The sequence below is a fragment of the Culex pipiens genome, chromosome 1, assembly GCF_016801865.2.
Source record: "Culex pipiens pallens isolate TS chromosome 1, TS_CPP_V2, whole genome shotgun sequence".
NCBI classification, from domain to species: Eukaryota; Metazoa; Arthropoda; class Insecta; order Diptera; family Culicidae; genus Culex; species Culex pipiens.
Window position 1 is genome coordinate 68,163,930 of NC_068937.1, and position 24,468 is coordinate 68,188,397.

At 41.4% G+C, this 24,468-nt stretch overlaps 2 protein-coding genes across 2 annotated transcripts in view; both read left to right on the forward strand.

Moving 5' to 3' along the window:
* Positions 1–24,468, forward strand: part of LOC120429482 (alpha-actinin, sarcomeric) — a 149,759-nt gene that overhangs the window by 5,891 nt on the left and 119,400 nt on the right. The gene's annotated exons all lie outside the window — the stretch shown is intronic.
* On the forward strand, positions 22,871–24,074 carry LOC128093863 (uncharacterized protein K02A2.6-like). The gene is made up of 2 exons (XM_052711714.1): positions 22,871–22,877; positions 22,930–24,074. The coding sequence occupies exons 1-2, from the start codon at positions 22,871–22,873 to the stop codon at positions 24,072–24,074; spliced, it is 1,152 nt and encodes a 383-aa protein (XP_052567674.1).

Consider the following 24,468-nt stretch of genomic DNA (forward strand, 5'->3'; position numbering starts at 1 on the left):
TTCAACTTTTTGGCGATTTTTGAGCGAAACCCCTATCTTCAAACGACGATAACTCAGGAACCACACATCTTAGAGGGTCGGTCTTAGACTCAATTTTGAAGGAAATTGGACGTAGAATCTATTTCTGTGATCAAAATTTAGATTAAAATATGTTTTCTACCTGCATTGCGCAATTGAAAACTTTAATTGGCCGTATCTCAAAACAGCCCTATTTATTTTTTGAATTTGACCTCACCATCGTATTCCCCGTCCGATTTTACATAAGAATCACTTATCGACAGAAAGGAATATGTTTCGTTCCAGAGATATCGAATTTTAAAGTTTTGAATATTTGAGATTACCTAAATTAGCTACACTCGCCGCCTCTGCTAAGAGGACTAAGTCGTGCTGATCAATAACTGCTACCTGCTTTTATTGAAATAAGATTTCATCCCAAAAAATCATTAGCAAAATAGCCAAATATTGAATGTACACCACTGGTTTTAGTGAATTTCAAGGAACAATCCAGATTATCCAGCATCATTCTCAATCAATTTACGAAAAATCAAAATCAAAAATGCTTATTGATCTGCACGTCCTTTAAATGCTCTTCACTCAAAAAAAACCCCGATTTAATCCCACCTGGGGTGAGATAGAGCCTTTCTTACAAAAGGAAGATAACGGCAGTTGCATTTTTTTCAAAGAAATAGCAAAATAAAGAATGGTCCATTCATTAATCCATTCAAAACTCAACATGATTTTTTCATAAAACTGAAAAGCGCTGGTTTTTGCCTCATTTGCCATGGCCGGGTATAAGCTGTGCTCGCACACAAGCATTTTCAATTTTTGAAATCAAAACAAATTATTTGTGAGGCAGAAAATTAGCTCACAAATTGCGAAGTTCGTAATGTTTTTTGCCTATCGCTAAATTGTTCGTATTCTCTGAGTGTTTTTTGCACTTTTCAAAATATCAAGAATTAACGAGAAAACAAAATAATTCCGTCTTGCTCCAGAGCGTTAAAGTGGTTACAAAATAACTGGCAGAAAGTGTTTCCACACCCGAGAATTTGCCGTGTTGTAAATGATGTAACGGTAAAGCCGCATAAATGTTTTTGAAAGCTATGAAACGCCTACTGAAATTCACTAAACAGACATTTAGGCGTTAGGCAAAATTGTGAGCTTTCAATAAGCAAGCCAGAAAATTATGTAGTATGCATTTAGGCGTTTTTGGGATTGGGAAGCATACTGCGACTGAGCGCTCGTTGAAACTTCACTACGACAAAAGCAAACGTACCGAATGAACCACCTTGACTCATACGCTGGGTTCATTGCCGTCGAGCCGATACGATGAACCAAAATACAGAATGAGCAAAACAAAAAAGAAAGACAAAAGAATGAGCATGGGGCTTCAGAACGGATAGTTGCTTGTGTCTAGTTTGCGTTCACTGAAGCTTAGCATAGAAAATCATGATAGGCGATGTGTGATGAACAATCCGCGCCTGATCAAAATTAGCCAGCAAATCCGCACCAGATCCGCGCTGTGGTGCTGACCTTTAGTTATGCACACCTTGTTAGGCCAACCTTGGATAGATGGTTCCTGACACATGAAGATCTGTCAGTGAACTGATAGATGTCAGAGTGGGAAGTTGTGTGTTAGGGAGTGCAAGTGTGTGAACCGAGAGCGGATGTTCCCTGCAGGTCGGTGTGGCCATCAAAGTTTGTTCCGTGATAATACGGTACCACAAATGGCGACGAGGATTGATTGGCGAAAGATTGGTAAGAATGTTTCAATTAGTTCGCCAGCTGAACTATCTTCCCGAAGCGGAAGAAAGGAAAAGGTTAACAAATGATATATTCGTTTGGGTCCGCTGCGAGAATTCTCCCTAGGATGGATAATTACTGGCCATCAAGGTTTTCTTTGGTCACTGGTGAGCCGCTTAACAGACAAACATAAAGAAGAAGAAATTCAGTGACAACCAGACAACTTATACTGACGTTTGTTTGGGCACTTGGGTGGAAAGCTCACCGGATTAAGAACTCGTTGAGATCCAAGCGAATATAACCAAGAGGTGGCAGGAAATTATACTGTACACAGTGTGGAGAGATAATATGCTCAAGAGTTTTTGATCTAAAGTTGAATCGTGTTTATATTTGAGTAGTGCGGTGCCTGTGTGGACGCGCAGTCCTGTTTTTTTCGTGTTATTTTCCGTCTCTTTGTGTCGCTGTTCGAGTGCATGGGGTGATTGGCTATTATAATTAAATAATGGCATCAGTAGTGCGGTGCCTGTGTGGACGCGCAGTCCTGTTTTTTCGTGTTATTTTCCGTCTCTTTTGTGTCGCTGTTCGAGTGCATGGGGTGATTGGCTATTATAATTAAATAATGGCATCAGTAGTGCGGTGCCTGTGTGGACGCGCAGTCCTGTTTTTTCGTGTTATTTTCCGTCTCTTTTGTGTCGCTGTTCGAGTGCATGGGGTGATTGGCTATTATAATTAAATAATGGCATCAGTAGTGTGGTGCTTTTCGGGACGCGCAGTTCTGTTTTTTTACCTTCTTTTTTTTCATTGTTTTTTTTTCCACTCGCGTTCGTTGGCCGATGAGTTTTGTTTTGTGTTGTTCTCTATTTATAGTTTTCTATAAAAACTATCCTATTTCTTTTTTTGAGACTAGCAAGTCGTATTGCTGGATTAAGCCCTTTCTATATCATTTCAATAATCATTTCAATAAATGAAGCCCTTCTTACATCACCGTTGATCGGAAGGCACGCCGACGGAGAATTTCTGGAGAATCGCGGTCGAATTAATACTATATTTAAATCCCTAGATAGCTATCTTTCCGCAGCCGGCTGCCTAAGATTTTTAAAATTTCAACCGATAAACAAATTGCTTATGGTCGCATCACCTACCACAGTGAATCCTGACCTCATACCCATCTTACTAACCCCTCAAAACTCATGTGATACTTTGTCGGAGACGCAGTCGATTTGGCGGTCCCATCACTCAAGTATCGGACTAACATTCCCATCCACTTCCCCGTGTCTTACCTCTGGTCGTGGCCGGCGTCGGTATTGATCAGCATGATAAGGACCTTTGAAAATTGCGAAGGGGTGATGATTGGTTCCTACTTTTCATCTGTGGTCCACGGAGCAATGTTTGGGGGTCCTGGTCAATAACGAAGTAGCAGCTACGGGTAGACACCAATGCTATGCTATGCAATGCTATGCTATGCTAAAGTTGAATCGTGTTTATATTTTAATTGGTGGAAATGATGCATGGTCGAGACGATTTTCACTTCTGCTCTGCTTAAAAAAAACAGTTTTCGGAGTTGAAAAAATTAATAATTTGAAATATTAAAATGGCACGAGTAAATAATCAAATGAACGGAAATAGACAGGCGCCTAACATAGTGAAAATGGTAAATTTGCAATGTTTTGAATTGTGTTGTTTTGTTCATAGACAGATACACTGAACCTCCGGTGGAGGGTCACATTGTAGATTGTACCCCGTTGGTTTGACAAAGTCAAATTAAAGGAGACCCCGTTCGTTTGACAACAATTGGTGTCAAACCATTGGGATTGTAGTACATACAGGATCTAAATTAGAGTGGTTAAGGCCAAATACAATTTAAAAAGACCGGAAGCTTGACCGGAAGTCGAAACCCGGAAGGGTAGACTTCGAGGCTTCGAGCCAGTTGAAAATGACGGGAAAACCAAGAATGTGACCCGAGGCTTCGAGCCTGTTGAAAGAGACGGGAAAATCAAGAATGTGACCCGAGGCTTCGAGCCAGTTGAAAGAGACGGGAAAACCAAGAATGTGACCCGAGGCTTCGAGCCAGCTAGAAAAGGCGGGAAGACCACGAGTCGGATCCCAAGGCTAAGAGCCAGTTGATGATGAAAGAGGAAGACCACGAATCGGATCCCAAGGCTACGAGCCAGTTGTTGATGGAATGGGAAGACAAGGAATTGGATCCCAAGATTTTGAGCCAGTTGTCGATGAAACGGGAAGACCATGAGTTTGAATCCTAGTCGGCGTGCCAGTTGTAAATGAATCAGATAGACTAAGGGTCAGATCGACAGTCTTGCCTTCTTCTGCGCTTCTTTAGCGTCAACCAGAGCGTTTTTTACATCCAAAGCGTCCTCCAACACCTTCTCGGCACGGCAATAAATAAAAACCCTCCAACTCCAGCCCTAGACTAAGGGTCAGATTCTAAGGCTACGAGCCAGGACTTAATCATTCTAGAAGGACTAAGAGTCATCACCCAAGGTTACAAACCAGAAATTTATAAAGGTAGAGTAAGTGACTGATTGCTAAAGATTCGAGCCCGAAATTGGGAAAAGAGTAAGTTTATACTCACTCCTCCTTGAGCCAGAAAGGGCCAAGAAGAGTACAACAATGAAAGAAGCTCCAGGATCCAGGAAAGACCATGTGTAAAGAACATCGAGCTGGATAAATTTTGCATGATTAGACTTCGAGGTTACCCAGAGGTAAGGTCGTTAGCTCAGTCCAGGTGTAGGAGTCGCCTCCCTAAAAAAAACTGTCTCGGTAGAGTCACTGGGCGGCAGTTGGACTCACAATCCAAAAGTCGTCAGTTCAAATCTCGGGGTAGATGGGAGTTTACGTGTATAAAGAGATTTGGATTGACTTCGATTGACTGGAAGCCTACGGACAGCTAGCTTTGAGTAGAAATCTCACAATAGAGAACGCCAAAGTAATACTGTAGAGCGAACAATTTGATTTGATTTTTGTTAATTAGAAGAAATATAAAGAAATAATTAAGTTAACGATGCAATCAGTTGAAGGAGGTAAAACAAATTAACTTCCCGTAACTACATGAGATTACAAAATGGTGGGAAGATTAAGAAACTACTGCGACAGATCGGAGCAATATTCTTAAGGAAAGTGAGCGATGAGTCAAAGTTCAGATATTAAAAATATTAGATGATCTGAATGAGCATGTTTGGACAGTAAAAAAAAGGAAAGTGAAGGTGAAGTATGAATTCCTAAGGTCTGCCAGGTGGATAGAATTGATAGTAATGTAGCAATAGTAAAAATAAAAATTAAATTAAATTAAAACGAAATGAGAAATTGAAAATAAAGATGGGAGCCGGTAACATAGATTGAAACATTCGCAGCTGTCATGAAAAACTTCTCCATGTTGCACTTTGACAATCGTGGCAATCGTGGTAGAAATTTCGTCGTGGCTGTAGAAATTTAAATAAGCATGTTTATCAAATAAACGCAGAGTATTCGAGATTCAAAGCAAAATTTCAGGTAGTGACTTTCTTGAACGATAATATCTTGATTGATGGCTCGCTCTATGGGGCCACAGTTGATTTATGGAATCACAGTCGATTTTGAATTTTTCGATATTTGCATGAGAAAAAAAGAATGATTAGAACAGCTGCTGAAGCAACCTAAGCCTTTAGGATCTAATCATCAGTAAGTCAATGCAGACTTTAGGGCATACTTTTAGAAAGTAAACCGAACCGAGAAATAGCTATAAAGGTAAAAGACAGCCGTGTAACCGTTCAAGGATGATGTATTCTAGAAAGTTTTAAACAAATTATGTGTAAAAGGTTTATACGCAGATGGGACCTTTTGGAAAGGAATCCAATAATTTAAAAAAAAAAACAAATATAAAGGGTGTGAGGCGGAGTTAGTGGATTGATAAGCTGCTAAAGATGAGAGTGGTTTAAGATGGGAATTGAACTGACCCTATGTCAATGATGCAGAATATTCCGTCAGTCTACTTAGTCGATCCATAGTTCGGATTTGGAAATAAAGTCTGATGTGAAATTTGCTGTTGGTATTTGCACTGCAGAAGTAAATAGTTTGCTTTTGAATAAGAGCTAATCAGGCTCTCAAGTGGAACGTGTGACATTCTATTATTTGGATGATGAAAATGTATGTTGAAAACGAACATTATCGTAAACGAGAGTTTCTGGCCAGACTAGCTAAGACTTGGTAAAAAGATCTAGATTTAAATGCACATAACAGTTCCCAGGAAGCGTCCAAGGTTATCTGTAATCGGTAGTCTACCGTCTGTAGAGAAAACGAGATGTGGTGCTGACCTTTAGTTATGCACACCTTGTTAGGCCAACCTTGGATAGATGGTTCCTGACACATGAAGATCTGTCATTGAACTGATAGATGTCAGAGTGGGAAGTTGTGTGTTAGGGAGTGCAAGTGTGTGAACCGAGAGCGGATGTTCCCTGCAGGCCGGTGTGGCCATCAAAGTTTTTTCCGTGATAATACGGTACCACACGCGCTATCCGCGCGAAACGCGCCATCCGCGCGATCCGCGCCGTCCGTAACAACCCTGGATGTTGTTCTGGGCTCCAAATTCTGGGGGAATTCCTGCAGACGCCAGATTGCTTGAGCTGTCCTCTACCTCGGTCAGGTTTGTTTCCGCTGGGGGTCGGCAAATCGTTTGCGCTTCGGTAAGTCAACTTGCCCAGTCCCCGGAGGACTTCGATCGCAACGCTAAGCCGATACTTGCGACCGGCTTCGTCCACTTCGTAGTCTTCATCGATCATCTACTTGTCCACCTCCGGCCGGATGTAACCCTCTGACAGGGACCAGAACGCCCTTTGTCTTGTTGGCGGCAACGTCAAGCTGCTCCGCCGTGTACTGGACAACGGTGGCCAGGATGTATTCCTTGAGCTGCGGCCATGTCCAACACTCTTTTTGCAACAGCAACTTGCAGCACCGCCGTCTCAAAACATAAACAAAAATAAAAACAAGTCCTACCGTTGCGCACTGTAAATCTGGTTTCAAAAATGTCACAACATAATTGGGATTTTGATCATTTTTTTAAATATTAGACCAAGGAAATATTATGTTGTTGTTGTAATAACACATTTGTTCATTATTTTGATTTTTTTAACATAACTGTTCATAATAAGTGTTTTCAAATAAAATATTAAAAATCCAGAGATACCACCCGATACGGTAACTGTTTACGGCACGGTGGTGCCATCTGTTGGTTTGAATTTAGTTCTTCAAAACTACCACCAGGGGGATTTGGCGTTGAACAAGTGCGAACCTGGTGGTAATTTGGCTGCCCGTACCCCATTGGATGATTGAATCGATATCACTCAGGAAAAGAGAAAGTAAAAAGTGAAAACCAAACGTTAGTACACGCAGAAAAATAAGGCATATTTGAATCAACAAAACGTTTTGTTGATATGAAAATCAAGATTTTTGTTGAATCAACGCTAAACGTCAAAGCATCTTTTTCGAAGCAACAAAAGATTTTTGTGGAATTGAGAAAATCAAGGTTTGTTTCAACGCAAAATCAGCGTTGATTATATTCAACAAAAAATTTGTTGAATCAAACCTCGTACAGGCTGATTTTACAAGATATTTTTCTGTGTGTATTTTTGTTCTTTTTGTTTTATTATTTGTTTAAACATTATTAGCTAAGAATCCACTCTGCTTAATTGGTGGGTTTTTTAAAGAAAGAAGTAGCACACAAATGATTTACAATCAGCAAAATAGTTTATACGATCAGCCTGTACGAGGTTTGATTGAACTTTCAATCTTGTGAATTGTACAACATTTATTGTAGTTATTAAAAACTTGCTTAACGTTTTGCGTTGATTACAAATACAAAGAAATCTCTTTTTACGCGGTGGCGTTACGCTTTTTTTGACGATTTCTCTTAATCCATACAATATTTTTGTAAGCTTCAAAAAGCGTTTTGTAGATCTGAACAAAACCTACAAATTGCTTTAAAAGATTGAAAAACGTTGCGCTGTTCCTGAGAAATCGACAAATTAGAAAATCGTAACGCATCGCGTAAAAAGTGGTTTCTCTGTACTAGTTTTTTTTTATCAGAGTATTGCACACTTTGCACCAAATTCTCCGCCTGTGCAAATCATAACTGCACACCAAATATTTGCACACTTGAAATCCTACCTCTTCTTTTGGCACGCTTTTGGGCCCGCTTTGACCACGATAACGGGCCTATAAACGGGTGACCGACGTGCCGGAAACCGGGGGGTTTCTCCTTCCTGATTACTTCGGATTTCAAGTTAGGGCGATTAAATAAAATAGGGTGACAAATAAACAAGACATATTATTTTTTTTTATTTAGAAAAATATTGAATTAACAACAAAACTAAAACTAATTACTTAACCAGCTAAACAAAATATAAATTGGGTTAATATGTTAACAGGACTTTAAATTGATTTTATTGGTAATTTGGGCAAATTTAGTTTATTTTAGTTAGATTTAGTTAAATTTAGATACACTTAGTTAAAATTAGTTAAATTCAGTTAAAATCAGTAAACTTTAGTTAAATCAGTTGACTTTAGTTAACTAAGTAAAATCTAGTGAAATTTATTAGGATTTTTTTTTAAATTTAGTTGAATTTAGTTAAAATAAGTAAAATTTAATAGGATTAAGTAAAATTTAATAAAGGTTCGTAACATTTCGTTAAATTTATTTCAATTTAGTTAACTTTGGCTAAATTAAGTTATATCAAGTTAAAATTAGTTGAATTTAAATAAATTTAGTTAGTTTAGTCAAATTTAGTTAGATTTAATTAAATTCCGTTAAATTTAGTTGCATTTAGTCAAAATTAGTCAAATTTAGTTAGATTAAGTATAATTTAATTAAGTTTCGTAAAATTTCACTTATTTTTTTCAATTTAATTAATTTTGGCTAAATTTAGTTATATTAAGTTTAAATTTGTTAAATTTAGTTAAATTGAGTTGAATTTAGTTAGATTTGATTAAATTTAGTTGGATTTAGTAACATTTAGTCAAAATAAGTAAAATTAAGTTAGATTAAGTAATATTTAATAAAGTTTCGTAAAATTACGCTTAATTTATTTCAATTAAGATAGCTTTGGCTAAATTAAGTTATATTAAGTTTAAATTAGTTAAATTAAGTTAAATTGGCTTAAATTAAGTCATATTTAATTATTTAGTTGGACTTAGTTAAATTTTGGTAAATTTAGTTACATTTAGTTGATTTTAGTTAGATTTAGTTAAATTTACTTATTAAATTAAATTTAGTTATAGTTTATACTAAGTTAAATTTAGCTAGATTTAATAAGATTTTATTAAATTTAGTTGAATTTAGTTACATTTAGTTGGATTAAGTAAAATTTAATTAGGTTTTGTAAAATTTCGCTTAATTTATTTCAATTTTGTTAACTTTGGCTAAATCAAGTTGTAACAAGTTCAAATTTCACAAATTAATTTAAATTGACTTTAATCGAGTTATATTTAGTTAAATTTAGTTATATTTAGTAAAACTTAGTTAAATTTAGTTGAATTTAGTAAATAAGAGTAAAATTTAGTTTTATTTAGTTTATTTTGGTTAGATTTAGTTAAATTTACTCAAATATAATTAAATTTAGTCAAATTTAGTTAAACTTATTTAGATTTAATTAAATTTAGTTCAATTAAGTTACATTTAGTCAAAATAAGTGAAATTTAGTTAGATTAAGTAAAATTGAATTAAGTTTCGTAAAACTTCGCTAGATTAATGTCAATTTAGTTAAAATTTATTAAACTTAGATAAATTTGGTTAAATTTAGTAAAATTTAGTTAAATTTATTTAAATTTAGTTGTATTTAGTTAAAATTAGTTAGATGCAGTTCAATTTAATTAGATTTATTTAAATTTAGTCTAGTTCAGTAACATTTAGTGACATTTAATAACAATTAGTTAAATTTAGTTAAATTTAGTTTAAATTAATTTAGTTAACATAATAAAATTTAGTTATCTTAAGCAGATTTCATTTATTTCAATTTTGTTTTATTAAATTTAGTTAAAGTTCACTAAATTTAGGAAAATTTAGATAAATTAATTTAAAATAAGTTGAATTTATTAAATTAGGTTGAATTTAGTATAATTTATCGATTTCTGTTAAATTTAGTTAATTTAGTTAAAATTATATTTGGTTTAATTTATAAAAAAAAAATGGTTGAATTTAGTAAAACTTAGTTGAATTTAGTTAAGTTCAGTAAAGTTTTGTTTTATTTGGTTTAATTTATTAAATTTTGGTTAAATTTACTTGGATTTATTATTATTCAGTTTATTTGATTTAAATTTTACTGCTTATTAATTTGGAAACGATAAATTTGGTTATTTTCAATTAACTGGACTCACAATCCAGAGGTTGCTGGTTCGAATCCCGCGGCGGGCGCTCTAAAATTCTTTGTGTAAATATGGGTATTCGGCGCCGTCGCTCCGTGCCATACTTTCATATACTTAGGAGCCCAGGGCGGCGAAGTCCTTGTAGATAAAAGCAAGACACTATTGGTTGGTACTAGCTATGGTGGCCGACAGCTATAAAGTCAACTTCGTTTTTTTTTAGTGAAATTTTGCTAAATTTGGTTAAATTGAGTTTAAAGTTTAATTTAGTTATATTTAGTAAAATTTAGTTTAATTCCGATATTTTTAAATTTAGTTAAATTATTAATTATTTAGATTAATTTAATACATTTAGTTAAAATTAGTAAAATTTGTTGAAATTTAGTTAAATTTTAACAAATTTAGTTGAATTTAATAAAATTTTGTTAAATTTTAATAATTTTTTTATTTAAGTTTAAATTAGCATAGCATAGCATTGGTGTCTACCCGTAGTTGCTACTCTGTTATTGACCAGGACCTCCAAGAATTGCTCCGTGGACCACAGATGAAGAGTAGGAACCAATCATCACCACTTCGCAACTTTCAAATGTCCCTATCATGCTAGCCAATCACAGCGCCGGCCACGACCAGTGGTAAGACACGGGGGAAGTGGATAGGAATTTTAGTCCGATACTTGAGTGATGAAGACCGCTAAATCGGCTGCGTCTTCGACAAAGTATCACGTGAGGTTTGAGGGTGTTAGTAAGATGGGTGTGAAGCCAGGATTCACCGTGGTAAGTGATGCGGCCGGTCAAATCTATTTATAGTCCTTTATTCTTCGTATGTTCTTGGATTCATTTTGAAAGCTTTCCAATTCGGTTCAATTTTTTTATTTAAGTTTAAATTAAACCAAATTTAAACAAATTAAGCTACATTAAACGTAATTTAAGAAATTATACTAAATTAACTAAATTTAATTCAATATAACTAAATTTAACTTAATTGAACTAAATTAGCTGAATTTTACCAAATTTAATCGATTTTAACTAAATTTAAATAAATTTCAATGAATTTAGTACATTTAACCAATTTAAACTAACCTCAACTAAATGTATCAACATTCAACTAAAAATTTCAAATTTAAATCCAACTAAATGAAAATAAATTTAAATAAATTTAATTAAATTTAATTGAATTAAACTGATAATGTAACAGTTGCACTTGTTAGCATTTATTTATTTATTTATTTTGGTTTTTCCGTTCGTCTTTAAATGTAATTTGATCTTAGCCCTCACGATCGTTGGTAACTTTCGTTACCGGTTTAAGACCTGGAGAGAGAATCTCGCGGAGGTCGCTCATATGTTGAATCCTTCGGGAAGACGGAAAGGGACGGTCAGAGCCATTACCGACCGCTAGAGTGAGACGGGAACTCAGATCTTTAAAGATCCGAAGAAGCCCGAGGCAATCTCCGGGAAACGGCGTACCAAAAGTACGTCTGGGGCCACTTTTCCCGTTCTGAGGAACCTAGTACTCGTTCACTTTGTCCCAGACCTTTGTGAAGTGTGGAGTACGCGGACTTTTATCCCGGGTTCCCCTGTCCAGTCCTGAGGCTTTAAATTCTAACTGCCCCCCCCCCCCCCAAGGTCTCGACAAGGTTAGGATCGTGTGTGTGCGAAGAAGTGAACATTTGTGCGGCCTAGCTAGAGATCAGGTAAAACCGTTACCCCGTGCGACTATCCCCGTGCATGTGCTAACCTCGTTGCGAAGTACGTTGGCTTCGCTTCTTTCACCCTACCAGCCAAGCAGCACCAGTAGGAGTACGAGCGCGCGTCCACCACCGCCCCGCATCGAGTGTGGGACAAGTTTTGACCCGGCACACGCTACATCGCCGGAAGAGACGAGCCGTCAACATCTCGTCTGGAGGCGGTCCATCCGCCCACGTGCTGGCCCGGAAAGTTCATTCCCGGCCCGCGCAACATCATCGAAGTCGACCGCGCACCCGCAGAGAGCTCGATGCGTCTCTGCCCGCAGGTCGAACCGGCAGCGTCGTCCGCGCCGTCCACAAGCACGCGGCGAGGAATTAGCAGCAGCGTCAAGTAACAGGAGCAGCAGTCCGGTGAGTCCGTTCTTTTTCATCGGGTGAAGGGTGACGGCCACGAAAGGCGTCACGAACGTTTTTCCGTTCCGGCTGCGGCCGTAGAGCGGACGCCATTTTGATGGAGGGCGTCCATTTTGTTTAAGCGCGTGTTACCATGCGCTCGGAGTGTGACGGCCTTTATTGACACGCCCCACACGTCCACGAAATCGCACTCTAGTGCCTTTTGTCTGCCGCAGTCCGCTTGACTGCCGGTGACGTCAGACGATCCAGCTGATGAACTGAAGATTTGGTAGAGGTTTGTGCACAAAAGCACGGGGTAACAGAAGAACGAAGAGTAGACAGTAGGGAGAGCGAACGCACACAGTACACACTCAGATTTTTATGCCGAACTTCGGCAGAATTCTGCCGAAATCAGAACAATAAAGCAGAAATATATGCCGAATCTCGGCAAAATGTGAGTCATTGTACCGATTACTCGGTGAAAAATGACAGTTAATTTGCCGAAGTTCGGCATTTTTCTGCCGAAGAAATCAGTTGTTCTGTTTTCGGCAGAATTCTGCCGAGCTCGAAAACCAAAAATGAGTGTGTAGGACAGTGTTTCTCAACCGGTGAGGAATTCCCCCCTGGGGGGGAATTTGGCCATTCTGGGGGGGGGAATGAGGGTTCAATAGAAATTCAATGTCTTGAATCATTATCTGACACATAATTTGAAACTTTCAGTTTCTTTGATTAGTAATAACAACATTTGTTTTTTCCCCAAAAAATAATTATTAATGTTTCATTTACTGTTGATTTTGACATTTCTTTACTGCCCACCATTGAAAAAACGGCTAATATCCACTTTTGGCGAAAACGAGATATTAGCACCAGGTAACGCACCTTCTGGAACTTGAATTTTACTGAAATAGTGCTTAGACTTGGCTGCCGATGCGAAAAACCAAACGGTTAATATACCACTCTTATGGGAAATTGCCTTGACGGAGATTTTGTCACAAACACTAAAACGCGTTTTTCTCGGAATAGTTGATTTGGCATGGGCAGTTTAAACAAACAATTTAATGATTTTTTAAATATTTCTCAGGCATTTGTATTTTATTGGACACAAGATTTTTTTTTGTGACAGATTTTTTGCTGGATTTTCTGAGATTTTTGTACACTTTTTAACAAGATCATTTTATTGAAAAATAATTGAAAATTAAAAAAAAGTATTTAAAGTATTATTTAAGATTCTTTGAATTCTTGTCTTTTTTTAGAGTAATCTGTCTTCTACCGCAGATAGTTATTATTTTTTTATATTTGTACATATTTCATAATTGTATTTATTTATTGTAATTTAAACAAAAAGAAGCCTAGAATAGTGTTTTATTTTTTCAAGAAAAAATGATCAAAAAAACAAACAATCAATCATATTCAAACCTGCGAAATTGTCAAATTGTCTGTAAGTTTTTTTTAAATAAAAATAAAACGTTTTCAAATACCTACTATAGTTTATTGCCTATTCTACACTTTAATTTGTTATGATAATTGTAATCTATTTGCAAACCTAGAAAAACGAATTATATATGGGCATTGATACCAATAAATTAAAAATAAGGGAGGGTGGGGGGATGAAGTTCTTGCAAATCCGTCAAGGGGGGAATGGATCGCAAAAGGTTGAGAAACACTGGTGTAGGAGATGTCTAGACACTAGAAATGCTTCGTGAAGTTCTCTGGTGGCGGGTGTCGGTACTACCCATGATGATTCATACGGGCACGGGGGGTCCTATACTGGCAGATTTCTGAGGAGCTTTTTCGGGAGGCTGGGCTTTCCGTACCGTTCTTGTGGGTCACTTTGGTACGCTGGCCGATTCGATCTTGTTTCTTCCCTGGGAAGAAGTTCAACCGAGCACCTCTTCGAGAGTCACAAATCGGGCAAATTTAACATGGCGGGCAGTCTCCTTCACGGGAGAGCGCATAAGCTGCACCGTTTCCAACCGATCGAATCGCAACGGCTACAATAAGAACTTAATTTTACTATTTTAACGAAACAAAAACAACAACAACAACGAAACTTAACGGAAGTAAACTAAATTGCGTTTAAATTAACAAAATTGAACTAAATTTAACCAAATTGAGCAAAATTTCATTTTGAACATTAAAAAAAGTTTTAATTAATCTAGCCAGTTTCAACAATATTTAACTACAATTTTTTTTAAAACTAAATTTAACTTAATTTACTAAATTGAATATAATTAAGTAAACCTTAGTGAAATTTTGCTAAGTTTAGTTGATTATAGTAATTTTGAGATAAATTTAGTTCAATTTATTTTAATTCCGTTTAATTTCGTTTGATTATGTTAAATTAATTTCTATTCAGTTTATTTTATTTGTTTAAATTTAGTTAAATTTATTATTGTTTATTTTGATTATAATTTGAAATTCTAAGTTGAATTTTGATATATTCAGTTAAATTCAGATTCATTTAGTTTTAATTTGTTAAATTTTGTTAAAGTTTAGTTAAAATGAATAAAATTTAGTTTTATTTAATTAACTTTAGTTAAATTCAGTGAAATTTAATTCAATTTTATGAAATTTGATTAATTTTAGTTAAATTCAATTCAATTTAGTTAAATTTAATTTAGTTGAATTTAGTGAAAATATTTTAAAAAATTGTTCAAATTAGTGTATTTATTTTGAGATTCTGTAGGCTTGTTTTTTATTTTTATTTTTTTGTAATTTGGTTATTGTTTTTATGAACGTTGTTATGTATTCTTGGATTTTACTTTCTTATTATTTTTACATTCTTGTATTTTAATATCTTTATACAGCAATTCCCCCGAAAACAGCATGATTCGAAAAAAAAGTTCTCCGATCGGGCTCAAAAATTTTCTAGGGGATCCTTGGCCGAAATGATTAGACCCGTATTTTTTTGTTTGGCCTACGCCGTGTTAGGGTGGTTCGAAAAATGGCAATTTTCGTCGATTTTCGCAAAAACCACTTTTTTCAAAAAAATCATATCTCCGCGCCATTTCATCCGATTTTAGCTGTCCTAGACGCAAAAGAAATTGATTAGTTTGGCTATTTGGAAAAAATAGTAAGAAGTTTCAAAAATCTAGCTTAACATTTGAAAAGGTTGAATGAAAACATAAAATGCTGTTTTGAAGGTCTCGGTTCAGCGATGACCTATACATTTTAGGGTACCAAAATTTTCGTAATTAAAAGACGCAACTTGGTACCATAACATCTATAGGTCATCGCTGAAATTTTAAAGTTATCGCAGTTGTAGTGAAAAAAAGTCGATTTTTTCCCGTTTTCGTCATTTTCCCATTTTTGCGCGTGGCGCGTCGAAAAATCCAGTTCTTATTTTCAAAAAATCATATCTCAGAGTATCGAAAACATAACTTCACGATTTTTTGATATGTTATGTGAAATTTTCCGAGGAATCCGTTAAAAATATTTTCAGACATAGGCTCTTTGGTCTCGAGACCTTCAAAACAGCATTTTAAGTTTTCATACGACCTTTTCAGATGTAGAGCTAGATTTTTAAAACTTCTTACTATTTTTCCCAAATAGCCAAACTAATCACCTTTCTTTTGCGTCTAGGACAGCTAAAATCGGATGAAATGGCGCGGAGATATGACTTTTTGAAAAAAGTGGTTTTTGCGAAAATTGACAAAAATTGCCATTTTTCGAACCACCCTAACACGGCATAGGTCACCCTAATGGCCAAACAAAAAAATACGGGTCTAATTATTTCGGCCAAGGATCCCCCAGAAAAAAATTGAGCTCGATCGGGGAACTTTTTTTTCGAATCATGCTGTTTTCGTTAGGAATTGCTGTATAAATATATTTAATCTTATGTATTTTTGATATTCTTGTTATAGCCGGTTTTAGTATTTTTTGCTTTTTAAAGATGTGTTCTTATTTTTTTTGTGTGTTTTGTATTGTGGTTGTGTATTTTTATCTTTTTTTGGTGGTTTAAGATTTTTGTTTTTTTTTTGTGTTTTATCTTTGTATTTTCATATTTTTTTGATTTTTATAATTGTGTATATTTGGGTTATTTTGTTTGTATTATTAAATTTGTGTTTTTATACTTCTGTTTTTTTTCTCTTGTATTTCACTTGACTGTTCATGACTTGATCTGGTGCTGATGAAGGATTGTGCCAGGAATTCAGCACCGCAGGATCGTACTGGTCAGACTCGTACTTGAAGGTTGTCGCTGTCGAATTCCCCGGAACATGGCATCGGTCTTAACTCCGGGTACCGGAACCGGCTGCTCCACAACCGGCGTCTTTGGCCGATTATTTTGGTCCCGAAAGACGACGTCGCTCTCATACCTTGGCAGCAGGTGGTTCAAGCGGGAAAAAAGAACGTTCGCGACAGGACGTTTTCGTTTTAAACTCGTCACGGCGAGGACGGCCACAGGGAGGAGAACCCAATCGTCACGTTGGGCGACTGATTACGGTCTGGGCCGTCGGATTGAGGGGACGCTGCTGCATGACACGCTCGATGAGGGGATTCACTTTGTTGGGCTGGACTTGGGGATGCGGACGCGGTTATTGGGGCGGAATGATGACACGTTTCACGTTTCCGGGTTCCTGGGTGCGGTCATTGTCGTCGGATAAGCCGTGATGGTCTCCGACCGGTTTGGAGGTGGGAGACGGGTGGCAGCGGGTCGAGATTAACGTTGTGCTGAAATGAGTAAATTAAACAGTCAGTAATCTAAGGTTAAACTTCTAGAAATCTTTTACTCACCATCGCCTCAGACGACCGCTTCACAAAGGTTCTCCCCCATATTTTCTGCACCCCAATCCGGTCATACCGGTGCGGAAAATGGCAAACGTCAGCGACGTCTTCTTCGCCGGCGTAACCCACTTCCCCCGGGAACAAAATTGAACTCTCCAGCCGTGGCCTCCTTCAGTGTCCGATTCCTGTTCCATTCCGGGCACTCCCGGAGAACCGATTTGCATCTCACTGGGGGAGTCTTCGGCGCCGGTTCTCGCATTGCGGACGTGCTTCAAACCGCGCGGGATACGCGGCCGGGGGAACTCCGGGGACGACCGCGAGCTTTCTTTGTTGGAGCTGGTGATGACGACTAAACACGTGAAATTGCAAATTTTTGACAGCTGCTGGTCGCGTTACGAAAGGGGATTGTGTTCGTGAGAGCGGCAAAGACCAAATATGTTGGTGTGTGTGCAAAACAAATATACATTTTTTTAAGGATTGTGTCCAGACTAAAGCGTCTTAACTGGCCCTGACGATGCCCGATAATCGCCCGCAGCCCCCCTAAAGTTAGAGTGGGTTGTTGGAGAGCTTTTTACAACTTGAACGATTGTCTAAAAATCTTTGAAATCCGCAATATGTAGTTCTCTAAGTTTAGATTTTTTTTAATTTTCATTTTTTGATTTGGATGAAACTTTGTCCATGCATTCCCTATGTCAAAAGAACTCATTTTGCATCATTAGTTTTTCCATACAAGTCTTCATACAGTATTGGGGGCTGAAAATAAAAAAAAATGGGTATGTATTGCGCCTTGCAGCAATTCCTAGAGTTTAGTGTCAATCGTGCTATGCCTAGATTTTTTCATCACACTGCTTTGCAGGACTGAGAACTGTCAACTTTGCGCACTTTGCACCTCAGTAGAGTGCTGCGGGATTATTTTCAAAAAGTTGGCAAACTGATTTTCCATCACACCATCATGTTGAGATGGCAACCACTGCCCCATTACCTTTGCGCGCTACTGCGCCAACAGAACTGTCAGCAGCGGTTCCTGTTTACTTTATTTACAATAAATCTTAGTCTATTAACAACCGCTCTAAACGTAACACACGTGTTTTAATTATCCTCCTGTAAGCCATCCGAACCTCTTTTAGGTTATGGGCCCAGCTCGTTGCTAATCACAGTAAACTTGTCGGGATGTCGGAGGACGCGGTTGTGCGCGAGGATCGCTACCATGTCGCGCTGTTTGACGGCAGGAACTTTGCCGCGTGGAAGTATCGAGTTCTGGTACTCTTGGAGGAGTACGAGCTGGACGACTGCATTCTACACGAGGTTGGAGAGCTTCCTGAGCAGATTCCGAAGACGGAAGATTCGACGACGGTTTCGGCGGACAAGGAGAAGAGGCGGAAAGAACAGCTGAAGAGAAGGCGGAAGTGCAAGCGTTTGTTGATCGAGCGCATCCACGATTCCCAGCTCGAGTACGTTCAGGACAAGCAGTCGCCGAAGGAAATCTGGACGACGCTCAAGAATGTGTTCGAGCGGAAGAGCGTCGCGAGCCGTATGCATCTCCAGCGGCAAATCCTGAGCATGCGATTCGACGGTGGCCGTTTGACGGACCACTTCTTGCGCTTCGACAAGCTGGTGCGTGAGTTTCGTGGAACCGGGGCCGTGATGGACGACATTGACGCGGTATGCCACCTTCTGCTGACGCTCGGGTCGGCGTTTGCTACCGTAGTGACGTCGATCGAGACCATGGCGGAGGAGAATCTATCGATGGAATTCGTCAAATGTCGGCTGCTAGACGAGGAGACGAAGCAGAAGGGTTTGGGCGTCGATTCGCTCACCGCCGGGAACGAGGCCGCTGCTTTCTCCTGAATGAAGATGCAGAAGAAGATCCGCTGCTTCAGCTGCAAAAAGGAAGGCCACAAGAGTGTAGACTGCACGGAGAAAAAGAAGAAGAAACAACAGCACTACCAAAAACAACACGGTGCGAAAGCAAACGTTGCTGGCACGAGTGAGCGGAACAGTGTTTGTTTTGTGGGCGTGAGCGGCGGGTAAAGTGGTTCCTTGATTCAGGGGCGTCGGACCATCTGGCGCGAGAGAAAGAGTTGTTCGTCGAGCTGCACAAACTGTCCAAACCGATCGAGATTGCTGTGGCCAAGGACGGGGAGTTTATTGTGGCCGAACACGCTGGCACTGTGAAGATGTTTTCTGTTGTGGGTGGCCGAAAGCCGGGATGCGGGTTGTTTTCGACGATGGTAAAGCGCTGATTTACCGCGGCGACGAAATTGTTGTGTGTGGTGCTCGACGCGATAAGCTGTACGAGCTGGATTTTCGTCCTTTCGATTGCGAGAAGTCGCTGTTGTCTTGTGGCCGCGTTCAGAATGATTCTGTGTTGTGGCACCGTCGATTTGGCCACCTCAACGAGAGAAGTTTGACAGATCTCGCGCGAAATGACATGGTGTCAGGGCTGACACTGACAGTCGACAAAGGAGTCGACCAAACGATTGTCTGCCAATCGTGCATCGAAGACAATTGGAGTCACTTTACCGTCGTGTTCCTGATGCGATCGAAGGACGAAGTGCTGGGCTGTTTCGAGCAGTACGAGGCGCTGGCCACGGCGAAGTTCCAGGTGAAGGTTTCCCGTTTGCGGTGCGACAACGGTGGCGAGTACACCGGCCGGCGTTTCAAGCAGTTTTGCCGTACGAAGGGGATCCAGATCGAGTTCACCGTTCCGTACACACCGGAACAGAACGGGACGAGCGAGCGCATGAACCGGACGCTGGTCGAAAAGGCCAGGACAATGCTGCTGGATTCGGGACTGGACAAGCGTTTCTGGGGGCAAGCGGTGCGAACGGCGGCATATTTGCTGAACAGAAGTCCTATCAGCGCAGTTGTTTACAAACAAACACCTTTCGAACTTTGGGAGAAGAAAAAGCCGGACGTTTCGAAGCTGCGAGTTTTTGGGTGCGAAACGTTTGTACATGTGCCGAAGGAACTCCGGAAGAAGCTGGACCCGAAGTCTTGGCGTGGTTTCCTGGTCGGTTACGCTGCGAACGGGTATCTGGTCTGGGATCCGGTCAACAAACGAATTGTCACTGCTCGAGATGTGGATTTTGTCGAAGCCAAAACGACCGTGAAGAAGAACGACCAGCATGAAGTGGAGCAGTTCGTGGTGTGCCCGATTCCTGACGAAGCTGAAGAACCTGTCGCCCCTGTCGCGCCGGCCGAGCGCAAAGGAGAAGAAGAAGTGACGTCCGATGAAGAGTTCGGCAGTTTCGACGACGACGAAGAAGCTGACGGCGATCAAAAAGAACCGGACGCGGGAGGAGTTCCCGCCGCAGAAGAAGGTCCTGTCCGAGAAGATCCTGAAGTCGGCGCTGACGCTGATCCAGGTAGACCGCCGAGGGATTGTACAGCTCCATCCTGGCATCGTGATTACGATATGGATTACGCTGGTTTCGCCTTGTGTGCTGCAAGTTTCCTTGACAACATTCCACAAACGATTGCTGAGCTGAAGAAACGGGACGACTGGTGCAGATGGAAATCTGCCATTGACGAGGAGATCGATTCGTTGGGGCGCAATAAAACTTGGACCTTGACGAAGCTCCCAGCTGGTCGCACGCCGGTCACCTGCAAGTGGGTGTTTCGTGTGAAACGCGGTGACGGAGTTGTGGCCGACAAATACAAGGCGAGACTGGTGGCTAGAGGCTTCAGCCAGAAGGTGGGATTCGACTACACGGAAACGTACTCCCCGGTGGCGAAGCTGGACACGCTGCGGCTGGTGTTGGCGCTGGCACACCGGCAAGAGATGCACGTTCACCAGATGGACGTAAAGACGGCGTTTTTGAACGGGATCCTGCACGAAGAAATCTATATGACGCAGCCTGACGGGTTTCAGCAGGGGAAGGACCTCGTTTGCCGACTGCATCGCTCGCTGTACGGGCTCAAACAAGCGTCGAGGGCGTGGAACGAGCGTTTCGACGAGTTCATCCAGAAGCTGAAGTTCGTCCGTAGTCCTAACGACCAGTGCCTGTACGTTCGAGGAACCGGAAGAGAGCAGATCATCGTAGTACTGTATGTTGATGACATTTTGGTTGTTGGGTCGTCGCTGAAGCTGGTGAAGGTCGTGAAAAAGTGCTTAAACGGAGAATTCGAGATGGCGGACGCCGGCGAGGTGGGACAGTTTCTTGGATTGACCATCGATCGGCAGCCAGGGGTCATGCGAATCAGTCAGCGGCGGTATTTCGAGAGTTTGCTGCAACGGTTCGGCATGATGGAGTGCAAACCGACGTCGACGCCGATGGAGAATCGTTTGCGACTGGAGAAGGGAGTTGAAGCGCAGCGTACCACCAAACCGTACAGAGAACTCATTGGCTGTTTGATATACGCGGCACTCACCACGAGGCCGGACCTGTTTGCTGCAGTATCGGTGACAGGGTGCATTTTTAAGCTGTTCGGCTGCACGGTGAACTGGATTACCCGGAAACAACCAACTGTTTCGTTGTCCTCGACGGAAGCTGAACTTGCAGCGTTGTGTACCGCCGCTTGCCATACTCTCTGGATGGTGCGGGTACTCTGCGACTTGGGATTGAAGCCGGACGGGCCGATTCCCCTGCACGAGGACAATCAATCAACAATTCGGATTGCCGAGGATGCGCGTGATCACGGGAGGCTCAAGCACATTGACACGAAGTTTCATTTCTTGCGAGATTTGATCAATGAGGGAGTGTTGGAGCTAAAGTTCGTGCGTTCTTCGGCACAGCAGGCCGACATGATGACCAAGGGCCTTCCGGCGACTTCCTTCAGGGAGTTGTGCACGAAGATCGGGCTTGGACGGTGCTGTGGTTGGAGCAGGGGTGTTGAGATGGCAACCACTGTCCCATTACCTTTGCGCGCTACTGCGCCAACAGAACTGTCAGCAGCTGTTCCTGTTTACTTTATTTACAATAAATCTTAGTCTATTAACAACCGCTCTAAACGTAACACACGTGTTTTAATTATCCTCCTGTAAGCCATCCGAACCTCTTTTACATCAAACAAAACAAGCTGTGGTAGCCGAGGCAGTTAAGTCATTGAGATGGTCTGTTAAAGGTTTCTGGCTCGATTCTCGTAGTTGGTGTTATGATATTGCCAGACCCTCGTCATTACACAACACTCACTCACACACTCGCAGCACTGGACGCTTGAGTCAGTCTCTCTCTCTCGTTCTCGCCGTGTTAAGATCGTCTAAAATAAAGCTAGTATTAAAACGCTAATAACCGGTCTTTTGGAGAAATTAGAACATGGTGTCAGAAGCTGACGCAAGCTTCTAGGTCTTTTCGGGCGTCATTTAGTGAAATCGCGGAAAACGACCAGTTTTTTTTCCAGCCGTCGCTGTTATCTCTTGTCGGGGACATGGCCGAGAACTTCGATTTCTTCGGGCGCAGCTGGAATAACTACGTGAAGGCTAGCGGCATGGACAAATGGCCGGCAACGGAGGCTCCCCGTAAAGTGAATATTCTGTTGACGGTGATTGGAGAGCAAGCCAGGCGGAAGTTCCACAACTTCGAGTTGACAGAAGCACAGTAAGGAGACCCGAAAGCAGCACTCGAGGCTATCAAAGCGTTGGTCGTGGCCAAACGGAACATAATTGTGGACCGCGTAGATTTCTTCTCCGCCGCACAGTCAGCTAGTGAGTCCATCGACGACTTCTGTGCCAGGCTCAAGGCGCTGGCCAAGCTAGCGAAGCTCGGAACCCTGGAACCGGAACTGCTCGCTTTCAAAGTCGTCACATCCAACAAGTGGTCGCACCTGCGCACAAAGATGCTGACAATTTCGGACATAACCCCTCGAGAAAGCCATCGATCTGTGCCGTGCAGAGGAGATCGCAGCTAAACGATCCCAAGAACTGGGAGGTTTCCTGCCAACGCCAGAAGTCAACAAGATCAACCGAGGGAGAGGAGACCACAAGCAGAAGACGTTGCGCTGCAAGTTCTGCGGAGGCTCTCACGAGTTCACAAAGGGAGCATGCCCGGCGCTTGGCAAACGTTGCCACCGCTGTAAAGGCAAAAATCACTTCGAAATAGTCTGCAAAGCTAGCTCGAAGGGTCGGAAGTCGAAGCGAGTCACAGCGTCCGGTGTGAATGAATCTTCCGAAGAGTCCGCAGAGGAGTGCGAGATTGGCAAGATCTACGACAATTCGCAAAACGGCGGTTGCGTTCTTGCTGAACTGGACTTGAAATTCAACAACTCGTGGGAAACTGTGCTCTGTGAACTGGACACCGGGGCAAATACCAGCTTGATTGGCCTGGGCTGTCTCAAGAAACTGACTGGAACGGACAATCCCGAACTGCTGGTGTCGAAATTCCGCCTGCAGAGTTTTGGTGGAAACCCCATCACAGTATTGGGCCAGGTGAAGGTGCCGTGTCGGCGGCCGAACAGGAAGTTTTCACTGGTTCTCCAGGTCGTTGATGTCGACCACCGCCCCCTACTGTCGGCAAGAGCTTCACGCAAACTTGTGCTGGTGAAGTTTTACAACGCAGTTACCTTCGAGGAGCCAGTTCAACATTTACCGCGTGAAAGCTCAAGAAATCGTCAGCAGTTGGAAATCGACGACAGCGTCACACCGACGATCCAACCGCCTCGGCGAGTTCCGATCGCGATCCGAGCTAAGCTGAAGGAAGAACTCGAAAAGCTCGAAAGTGACGGCATCATCGTGAAGGAGACGAAACACACTGAATGGGTAAGCAACGTCGTAATCGTCCAGCGAGGCTCTGGTTTTCGTATTTGTCTGGACCCGGTTCCGCTGAACAAAGCTCTCAAGCGGCCTAACCACCAATTCGTAACCCTTGATGAAGTGCTTCCGGAACTGGGCAAAGCAAGAGTTTTTTCCACGGTCGATGCCAAAAAGGGCTTCTGGCACGTTGTGCTGGACGAGCCCTCCAGCAAGCTCACCACCTTCTGGACACCGTTTGGGCGTTACCGCTGGATTCGCCTTCCGTTCGGTGTTGCACCAGCGCCGGAGATTTTCCAGATCAAGCTCCAGGAAGTAATCCAAGGTCTCAAGGCCCTAGCTGATCACAACCGCCGCCTTGAGAAACTTCTTTGTCGGTTGGAACTCCACAACGTGAAGCTTAACAAACCCAAGCTGAAGTTGTGTGAACGGTCCGTCAAATTCTACGGTCACGTCCTCACCGATGAAGGTTTGAAGCCGGACACAAGCCACTGGTGAACATCTTCAAGAAACCGCTTTTGTCAGCACCACGGCGGCTGCAACACATGTTGCTCAACCTACAGCGGTACAAGCTGTCAACGGAGTTCGTTACGGGAAAGGACAATGTGGTTGCGGATGCTTTGTCACGTGCACCAGCCGGCGGAGCAGAAGGAAACAACCGACGAGAACGATCACCAACAGCTCAACACCCGGGAGGAACGCAGAGAAGCCACGGTGGACGGAACCGTTTGTCAACAAGCCGTGCAGCCGTGCGTGCTGCAGCCTGAAACGTCAACGCTTGCGGAAATATCAACACCGAGGGAGTTTGCTGTTACACCGTTGCCGATGCGACAGGAGCGGCAGGAGAGGAATCGGACGATTACACCGCAGAAAGTCGAGCGACCGAAAAGGG